Source organism: Quercus lobata, chromosome 4 (assembly GCF_001633185.2).
Source record: "Quercus lobata isolate SW786 chromosome 4, ValleyOak3.0 Primary Assembly, whole genome shotgun sequence".
NCBI lineage: Eukaryota > Viridiplantae > Streptophyta > Magnoliopsida > Fagales > Fagaceae > Quercus > Quercus lobata.
Window position 1 is genome coordinate 18,745,516 of NC_044907.1, and position 10,581 is coordinate 18,756,096.

Here is a 10,581-nt window from a genome sequence, read left to right on the forward strand (position 1 = left end):
AAAAAAAAACCTTCTTGATGACTAAGCCAAAATATTAATTGGTTTTGGTATAGACAAAGTTCAAACCCTATAGAAAAAACTTTATGAGTTAAGCTAAGTGAAACCCTACTCTCCAAAACCACTTTGATTATATCCGATATAAAGAATTATATTATTTTTCTTAATTGCCAGTATTATTTGAAGTTTTTAATTTATTGTGATCAATGTACGAGAGTATTTATGACCATTTAAAAAATAGATACCAAAGAATTCAATTAAACTATATTATAATATTAATTAAAAAAAAAGAATTTCATTGCCTTAATCTTCTATAATACTAATAACAAGATTTTGCGGTTCGGATTTTATCATTTTGGGTAATAAAATATTCTCACACAAATTATTAAACTTTTAAAAATACCCGTATCTTTTAGTTAAAAAAATTTTAAATTAAAAAACACAAATTGGTTAAAAGAGTAATTTAAAGTTCCTAAGTTTTAGTTTTTTTCCTTTTCCTAAAAATTAGGACATTATATCTATCTTACGTTATTAAAAAGTATTCCACATATATTTTTTCCGAAAGATTACTTCTCTTATTTGAATTCCAATGCATCTACATGAGAGTTGGAAAAAAATATGGAGAGTTTTTATTTTATTTTATTTTAAAAAGATAGAAATTTTATTGCTCTTGCTCTCCTCTCATCCGACAAGTACTTATATTTGTGAAGTGATCATTGCGCCAAGAGTGCACATTGGTAAAAATAAAGAGTTTTAATGTCAAATAATTCCTTCCATTAACATTATCCACTAACTCATGTACAAATTATTAATTAGAAAAAAAAAAATCACATAAAGAAATATCATATCTTTATCTTACTTTTAAACATTATGACACTAAACTTAAAAAAAAAAAAAGATAAAAAGAAAAGGGCCTCACGTTATTTGAATTTGTATCACCCCTTTTCCTCTCAAGGATAACGTTTTGGATAAGCATGCGTTGAATAAACTCACTATGTATCTTCCTTTCTTTAATTACGAGGGGTCTAAAGATATGGATTCTGGTCCGGAACATTTTTGTATGTATCTCTCTTTTTTTTTTTTTTTTTTTTTTTTTTGAGAAATTTTTGTATGTGTCTCTTGATTGAAGGATTCGAGTTTTAGCGTCGTGATGCAACCCTTGGTAGTCAAAGGAGGCAGCTTGTGGTAACGTAGCCATCGAGGTCTTTGTCGATTGTTAATTATTTTCACTGAGTCACTGGCCATATGTGGATGTGGTGTGCTCACATGCGCCCTCGTTGAAGCCACCAACCATGAATGATTTGGTATGATGTTTCCAAATTTTTTCTGACTAGTGTGCTCAAGGGGTACGCAACCTATTAACTAATAATATAAAATAAAGAGGATAGTGTTTTGAAAAATGTTAGTTGGGTAGAAGTTATCTAAAACTTTGCCCAATCGGATCACTCATTGGTGGGCATGATTGGTTAAACAAGTGGACCCTATAAAAATTTTCTGGAATTTCATGTCTTGCTCTAATAACAAGCACCTACATTGGCATGGGACATGGATGTAACATTACAATGTAGAACAACAGCATCCAAGATTCAAGAGACGTGTTAGAAAAAATGGTTTTTGAAATTGTGTGGGTAGCTGCTTCTTAACCAAAATAAATATGGGACCTACTTGTTCTTTGAAGTGGCTTGAGTTGGGACGTGTTTTCCTCCGTGAGGAGATTAATGTCATGTGGTCACTTGTTCAAAACTCATTAAAGAGTGAACAAAAAATTAACTCCAAAAGTGCCCACTTAATTGTAAGGGAATTGAAATTGGGATGGATTTATATATAAGTCGACTATCTCTACTTCAGTGCAAAGGGAAGGACCTATCCAATGGGGTCTTCCACCACACACGTGTGCAAGTCTCCATCACTGAGTTAAGGCAATACTGGCTGGGTTGGCGTGGATTAGGCTAAGCTCATCCAGTATTAACTTATTATTTTTATTTTGTTTTAAGTTTATTTGCTTGTTCAGAACATAGTGAAACAATATGTCTATTAGCTTGTATCTTTTCTAAACTAGTTCCATAACAACTTTATTCTCATATACAAAGCCAACATATGGTAATAACATAGCACTTGCAAATTTTCATGATGAACAAACACTACTTGAACTGAGAAGACAAACAGCCAAGACGCCCTTGACAATAGCTAATATTTAGCATGTGAACATGCCCATATATATTGTCCACTAATATTTGATAGCCACTATGGGGCTTGATACTATGTGGCTATCTTGATCAATCCATTTGAGAAAACCAAATACCGTTGGAATTGGAAATTTTCCATCAATCTTATCAAGCACAACACTTACAACAAAACTTCGATTCTGATGTTTGCGGGTGAAGGTAAGAATCCTCGGTTTGACACTTATTCTCATTCCGGTTGGAATGTTCTCCAAATGTGCTCGGTAAACAGATTTATCATTGCCAACATTTGTCACAACCCTGTTAAACTTCATTGTCACTGGATATCTAGTTCTGTTGGAGAGTACAGCCATGAAAGAGGGATAGTTTAGATCATGAATAGATTTGTGGTTGCAACTCCATCTAGTTCGTCTAAGGAGAAGAATCATTTGCTTCTTAGTGTACCCCAGGCCACACACAAATTGAATATAATCTTGCAGACCCATATCATAGATCAGTCCAGGATCCATGGCTTTGTTTGGGCTGATATGGCCAGCACCAAAGTCTAGAGGTGAGGAAGAAGAATTTGTCAATTGGCTTTTAAAAATATTGCCAGTATTGTCTTTGACATAGGCTGTGGTCATCATAGCTGATCGGATAGCCGCTGGGCTCCATTCAGGGTGGATTGCTTTTAGTAAAGCTCCAACGCCAGCAACATGTGGGGTCGACATTGATGTGCCCGATAGAAAAACATAATTTGAAGCTAAATCATATTTTCCTACTCGGATGTACGGAACTATGGGTGAAAATGCAGCTAGCACATCAACTCCTGGAGCGAGAATATCTGGCTTTAAAACTCCTGGACTAATTGTGCTTGGCCCTCTTGAAGAGAACTTGGCGATTTGAGGTGCAGGCTTGGTACTGAACCTTGTTAATAGAAACCTCATGTCATTCACTATTGGATTTCTCACCTTTTTCACATACTCTTTAACCCGAGTCCCTGAAGCAGTTGGCACAATAAGGCTCGGAATGGAGTATTCATTTGAAAAGAAAGAGAATGATGCATCTGTCAAGAAGATAGCTCCATAACCACCGGCTCTCTCGACCTCATTAATTTGTTCAGAAACATTAATCTTGGTGCTATAATCACAGATGACTACCTTCCCAAAAACCTCCTTTTTATCCAATGATTTGTGGTTGCAAGTTGCTTTGCTCATGTTGCGTGTGCCATAGTACAAAGGTAAATTAGTAATGAAACCACTCTCTGGAAAGTATGATGTGCCTCCAATGGTAACCCCATTTCCTAGAGTCACTTTTCCGTGGAAACTTCGATCAATTGTGCCAGCCCCAACAGTTGTTATCCAAGGTGCTCCATTGTATATTGTTTTAAAATCACCATCATTGCCAGCACCACAGACAACAAAAATCCCTTTCTCAATTGCAGAAAGAGAACCTTTGGCAATGCTATCAGTGAAATAAGAAGTCTGATTAATGCCAATGGACAAAGACATGATATCAACCCCATCATCAATTGCTTGGTCCATACCAGCAAGAACATCGGTTGATGCAGACTCTTTTGTGCTTGTTGCCCAAAGGACCTTGTACACAGCAAGATGTGCCCGGGGAGCCACTCCTCTGGCTGTGCCTCTTGCATATCCAAAGTGACTTACATCATGTACATAGTTACCTACCGCTGTGGATGCTGTGTGTGTGCCATGACCGAAGAAGTCTCTTGGAGAACTGAAATCTAGTTCCTTGGATATATTAATACCTGCAGCTTGGAGTCCTTTGCTAAACGATTGAGCCCCAATGAGCTTCCTGTTGCAATTTGAAGGGCTAAATGCTGTGCCATTCTCACACTTTCCTTTCCATTTTTGTGGCACTGGTGACATACCCTCGTCATTAAAACTCTCGCTCTCTGGCCAAATTCCAGTATCAATAATGCCTACAATCACATCTTCTCCATATGAGGCAGCGGGCCATATGCCAACATTTTGTTGTAGCCCAAGAAACTTAGGGGAGTAGGTTGTCAGCAGCTTGCCAAAGGACTCCGGGTATGTGTCGAGGTGAGCCGGAGATTTCTCAACCTCAGATAGCTGAGAGGGTGTAAGCCTCGCGCTGAAGCCATGCATGACATGTTTGTATGAGTACAATAACAGTTCCTGGTTATCACCAGGAGAAGACCACAATGAATTTAAAATGGAACGATGCCATGACTCATGGGTTAATAAAGACACGGGCTTCTGAGTATGGTCCATATGGATGATGTATGTTTGGTATTCTTCGACTTTGGACATTGCATAGTTTAATCTAAGAAGAAAAAATAGCAGCAAAGGTAGTGCGTAACTCATCCTTAGGTTAATGTTGTTGGAGATAGGCTCGGAAATGATGGGAGAACTGGAATATATGTATATATATTTTTATGCATATATAAAAGAGAGGGCGTATACTTTGCATAAGAGATACTATAAAAAAGAGAGTGGGTATATTCGTAAATGTGCTTTGCATGATTTCAGTAAGTAGAACTTTCCTTTCAATTTCATGTTTTTTCATGGACCAATGGAAATTCAATGTCTTATTATATGGTCCTAAAAAACAAAACTCCTTGTCTTTTATGTTTTGATTTACTATGGCAAGTTCATGAACTGATAGAAATTCCTACTCTATAATAGATTCCCAAAATTGAATGAATGACCTCTTACTTTTTATTGAAAACTTTTTGTTTTTAACGATGTTATATTCAAACTTTTTCGTATATGTAATTATTTTCTAAGACAGACGGAATCAGGTGGGGTATAAAGGGGCCAACCCCCTTACTTGAAAAGAAAAAAAAAAAAAAAATATATATATATATATATATATATCAATCATAAGGATATGCATCAAGTTAGATAGTCACATGCAACTTTAGTCCCCCTCTCTCCAAAATCTTGCCCCCATTTGTCAAAATCTTAGCCCCACTTCGTCAAATGGTGATAAACCTCACAACCTAAACCAATTATTATCTCTTGTGGTTGAGTTGTTGTTTGCGATTTTTTGTTTTGTGGCAAATTGCTAAAAAGTCTAATCAGTTTAGTATTTACTTCAGATTGATATATCCGGTTTTCATTAATAAAGTTTCCAGTGTTTTCTCTTAAAAAAAGCAAGAGTGTAGAAATCTTTTTTGACAATGAGATTGAAGATAAGGTCTCAATTTGGATTCTAAAGATGTGTGGATTTTTTTAAGGGTGATGCTATATATATATATATATATATATATATATATATATATAAAGAGTGTAGTTAGTAGTTATACATTTTTTTAAGGAAAAATTCACATGGCAAAATCTTAAGAGGGGAATTTAAGGAACAGTACCTAGGTTTTGCTTTTATATATTTATCTATACATATATTTATCTATACATTTATCTATACATATAGTATGTATGTAACATGGTTTTTTTTTTTTTAATCACATATATAACAAAAACATTTACTCCAAAACAAAATAATTTTCATTGAAAATTTTTATTAAATAATTTAGAGATTATAGAGTTTAAGTATATTTATAGTTATAAAAAATATTAAAATTTAACCAATTTTAAATAATTTAACATCATTTTATACTTTAAACATATATATATGTAAGGGACGGATTTTGGGGCCCAAGCCCAGCGAGCGAGCGAGCGATTCTGGCCCAAAAGACCCTCAATAATGAATTTGTAGAGAGTGGGACGTAGAACTAGGTCTTGACAGAGTAAACGTAGTTGTTAGTAAGCCATGCAACCATTTGAACGTGGAAATACTTCATTAGGTTTCCTGGGATAACAGTTCGTAGGGCTGTGCCCCAAAGTTTCGTTTACAGAATTCCTTTCTTTCTCTCTCCTCCTTTCTTTTCTTTTTGCTCTCCAGCTTCCGATCCCTTGATCATGGGGGTTTTCTTCTCTTATATAGCATCCTTCGAATGATAATGACCCTACACTTGTTGATCATCTGGGCCTCTACTTGAGTGCCTGTCCCATAGGACATCCTCTCCCTTTTCAGTGAGTTACACTGGCCAAGATAATACTGTTTTCCTGTCCTCTCCACATTAATGCGGCTGGAAAAGTAGCTTCCTTGCATTTAATGCGGCAGTTGTGGTTGCCCCCTGAACGTCTAGCATTTTCCTTTGATTTTAGATGACCTTTCACCATGTAAAGGGTGTGAATTGGACTCCCGTTTGGTGCGTCCGAGGAGGCACTCCTCCTCGGACGCCCCTAAACAAGCCCAGCCCAACATGGTGGGGTTGGGGGTCCTCTATCCGTGTTTTCGCTTCCTATTATGGTTGGGCTTTGTACGGGTACCACGACCCACAGTTTACTGGCGAATTTTACCCCCCACAATAGCCCCTCAAAATTCCGGCTCTTCCTTCTTGGTCCGAGGAGGAAAGGCGGGATTTTGATACCCACTGGACAGTTTGTTGTGGGCTCCTGCTTTACATGTGCGGGGGCGTGCCCTCACGTGCCTCATTAATGCTGCAGGCATTTATTGACCCTAGGGGAAGTAATTGCAGCTTTTGGAGTTTTACGTTCTTTCAATCCAACGGCTGGAGACCGGATCTACGGTGGATAACATTTCATCTGCTCTAGGCGGGAGCGTGTCTGTCCAACTCCCTCTGAGTATATAAGGTTTTGAAGGCGTTTCTTCCTCGCTTTTGGCAAACACTCCAGTATTCAGAACATCTTACAGCCTTCTCCTTCAGCGCGTTCTTACCTTCGCCGCCGTTCTCTTGAAGATTCCGTCGAGCTTCTTACCCGTAAGTGCGCGCTTCTTCTTCATTACTCTTTATTAGACAAACTGCCTTCACGTTGTCTAGGATTAGAGGGGATGGGTAGGCTTGAAAAAATGGTAGACTCTCCGGCCGGTATGGCGGGCTTCAGAGCGAAGTATCGTATTCTACCGGAGGTAGGTTTAGAGTATTGCCACCAGGAGGAAATTTTGTTCAAGAGAAGAACGGGGGAAGTCGCAATTCCAATGATAGCCTTCGTGGAAGGAGGAATGATGATTCCAATGGGGAGAATAACTAGGGACTACCTACGTGGTCATAGATTGGCCCCACACCAGTGCACCGCGAACATGTTCCAGATCCTGGGGTGCGCCGACGCCTTAAACGACCAGATGAACCTCGGCCTTTCATGGCACGACGTGGTTCATCTTTATGAATGCCATAAGCTCGGCGACTTATACTACCTAAAGTCCAGGACTGACGAAGTGAGGTTGATATCCTGCCTTCCCAAGTCCAGCAAAGGCTTGAAGGACGACCATCTGATCGTCTCCGGACCATGGCATGACGGCCTTCACTGTCCGACTAGGGCGGGAGAGCTAGGTGGGGTGTCATAGAACTAGACTTCGTGGGGAGGACCTTAGTTTTGAGCTCTTCCCCCTACTTTTTTCTTTCTTTCTTTCTTTTTCTTTTTATTTTGAACTTGTTGGTTTGGTTGTACGCCTCCTCGGACTAACGTAAACCCTTTAACGGCCTTTGCAGACAAGGAGCGAACATCCCCTCGGCTGAGCTTGGTCAACGTCCAGGCTTTAAGTTACCTCCTGAGATCTGAGATTTTCGTAAGCGAGGACGGACAATTACGGTCGGCTCCTTTGATTTTGGACTACGTTCCCCTCACTCGATCCTTGGTAGACCCCGGCCAAGCTATAAGGGCTGGCAGTCCAAGCTTGGCACATATTGATGTATCCATACTGGGGTTCCTTGCTTCAAGAGACTTACCTCCTATCCAGCTGCCTCCCCAGCGTGCCTTCCCCGCAGTGGTTATCCCAGAGGAGGAGGCTGATTCTTCGCATTCATCCTTAGAGGAACAAATAGACCAGTTCCATTTTACCGAGGAAGGAGAGGTGTCGGCCAGGGTAGTAGAGCTCTCGAACTCCGACGCTGACTTAGACCGTGCCTCAGCGGCTCCTGATACTGGTTTAATCATCGCACAAGTTGATATCAGCGAAGAGACTGAAGAAGAAGAAGGAATGGATTTGAAGCCAAGGACTGGCCTCAGGGGCCTTCTATCCAACAGGAGTAAGGGGCAGTCCTCTAAGGACGTCTCAAAGGAACAAACTGCCCTTAAGGCTCCTACTCCTCCTCTCCCTCCCTCCTCGGACGCGGCGCTGCAGCCTATGCCTAACTTAAGGCGAAAAAGGCCTATAGAAGAAACGGAGGAGGGATAGATTGGCCGTGAAAAGGCCAGGCCTCAGAAGAAAGGCAAGGAGGCGAAAGAGCCCCGAGAGAGGAAGACTAGGTCCACTGACAGCCGAGACGAGGCGGCCATTCGTAGGGAACACCGAACATGGTCGCCGCGGATCGAATTAGACGGCGCCCCGATTGCCTGGGATGCGACTCTATGGGAATCCCAACGAGAGCAGGCATCATTCTTGGCCGAGGCCCTGCAGCAGCCTCTTCTCTTGCCTCGTGATATGGAGGGGCTCAGAAAGACTCGTCAGCTAGAACTTTTCATGTCATTGAAGAGGGACATGGCCATGGTAAGTGGAATCTTCTATCTCGTCTCTATATTGTGTACCCTCTTATCGTCATGTTTTCATAGGGTTTTTATTTACTTCCGAGCGCAGGTCATTCAAAAAATTTTTGTTGCGGAGGAATGGGCCAAGAAGGCTCGTGAGGACTTGCATAGGGAGGCTCAGTCCCGCTTTGCCGCCGAGAAGGCCGCTGGCGATCTCAAGCAGGATTTTGATCGTCAGGATAAAGAAATAAAGGAGGTGAAGAAGGCTCATGCGAGCGCAGAAGCCGACCTTAAGAATGCCGAAAAGCAAGCTGATGATCTGCGCATAAAACTTCGCCAATCTGAGGAGAAACTTACGGCGGAGCAGCAGGCGGTCTCAACGCTCAAGGCTGAGCTTGCAAGGACCAAGGAGGAGGCTCGCTTGGCCAGGGAAGCTGCTGAGAAGGCTGTGGCGGCCTCATATGAACGTGGAGTCCATGATACTGAGGCTAGGCTGGCCGAGGAAGTCGCCATTGTCTGCAGGGAGTACATCACCACGTCCTGGGGTGTAGCCCTGGATCGGGCAGCTGTCCCAGCGGATTCTGATCTCAGGAAGGCTGAGAACATCTTTTTCCCAGAGGACGTATGCGAGATTCCTGACGAGGTTGCCTCCAAAGAGCCTCTTCCAACAGACTCCTCTATTCCCGAGGCTAGGGGCAATGAGCAGGCCGCGCAGGACAAGCTACCCGAGGACAGCCTTTCCATTAACGAGCTCGTCGCACAAGCCAAGGAGGTTGCCCCGGGGACCCAAGCAGCTGATGATCAGCCCACTCCTGCTCAGGGCTCTTAGGACACTAGTGTAGGATTTATTTGTCTTATTTTTTATATTTTGTTTTGTTTTGCCTCGCTAGTGCTTGTAAACAGAACTGCTTTTGGGTTTTAATGATAAAGGTTATTTTCTTTCAAATATTATTGCCTTCTTTTCCCCTTTTTTTTTTTTTTTTTTTTTTTTTTTTTGTTTTCATTATGAATGGATGTCTATTCCATCACTAACTGCTGATAACCGAGCGTAAGCGAATGAATACGTGAATAGAACGATAGTTGATAATTAGGCGAATTGCACCGCAGTTAATTTCCCCCAAGTCTGTGGCCGAGGACCATGCAGGACTTGGGTTCTGTTTAACACTTGGTAAGAACAGCTCAATTGTTAATTTCCCCCCAAGTCTGTGGTCCAGAGAGCCATGCAGGACTTGGGTTCTGTTTAACACTTAATAAGAATTGCATCGCGGTTAATTTCCCCCAAGTCTGTGGCCGAGGAGCCATGCAGGACTTGGGTTCTGTTTAACACTTAATAAGAATAGCTGGTTAATTTCCCCCAAGTCTGTGGCCGAGAGCCATGCAGGACTTGGGTTCTGTTTAACACTTAATAAGAATTGCATCGCGGTTAATTTCCCCCAAGTCTGTTTGGCCGAGGAGTCTGTGGCCGAGGAGCCATGCAGGACTTGGGTTCTGTTTAACTGTAATAAGAATTGCCGCGTTAATTTCCCCCAAGTCTGTGGCTGGAGGAGGACATTCCAAGTTGTTGGGTACTACCGTTTAAGTTAATTTCCCCCAAGTCTGTGGCCGAGGAGCCATGCAGGACTTGGGTTCTATTTAACACTTAATAAGTAACTGTACAGTAATACGGCATTTAAAAATTATATCTTTCATTAATAACAGTACCTTTCAGGTTGTTTACATTCCAAGGGCGTGGCACTACACGTTCGTCCAAGTCTTCCAAAAAGTAGCTTCTATGCCGGCTACAGAAGTGATGCGGTACGGTCCCTCCCAATTTGGTCCGAGATTTCCCCATGCGGGATTCCTCGCAGTGCCTAAGACCTTCCTCAGTACTAGATCCCCAGGCGCTAATGGTCTGGACTTCACCTTGGTGTCGTAACTTTGCTTGAGCTTCTGCTGATAGTTAG

The 10,581-nt window shown here is 41.4% G+C and overlaps 1 protein-coding gene across 1 annotated transcript; it reads right to left on the reverse strand.

The window, feature by feature from the left end:
- Positions 1-2,012: 2,012 nt before the first annotated feature.
- LOC115988027 (subtilisin-like protease SBT1.8) lies at positions 2,013-4,569 on the reverse strand. The gene has a single exon (XM_031111657.1). The coding sequence runs from the start codon at positions 4,508-4,510 to the stop codon at positions 2,225-2,227; it is 2,286 nt and encodes a 761-aa protein (XP_030967517.1). The 5' UTR covers positions 4,511-4,569; the 3' UTR covers positions 2,013-2,224.
- Between the last annotated feature and the right edge of the window lie 6,012 nt (positions 4,570-10,581).

What these genes read in the sequence shown, in the direction of transcription:
- LOC115988027 (XM_031111657.1), bottom strand. Translation starts at nt 4,510, where the DNA reads ATGAGTTACGCACTACCTTTGCTGCTATTTTTTCTTCTTAGATTAAAC.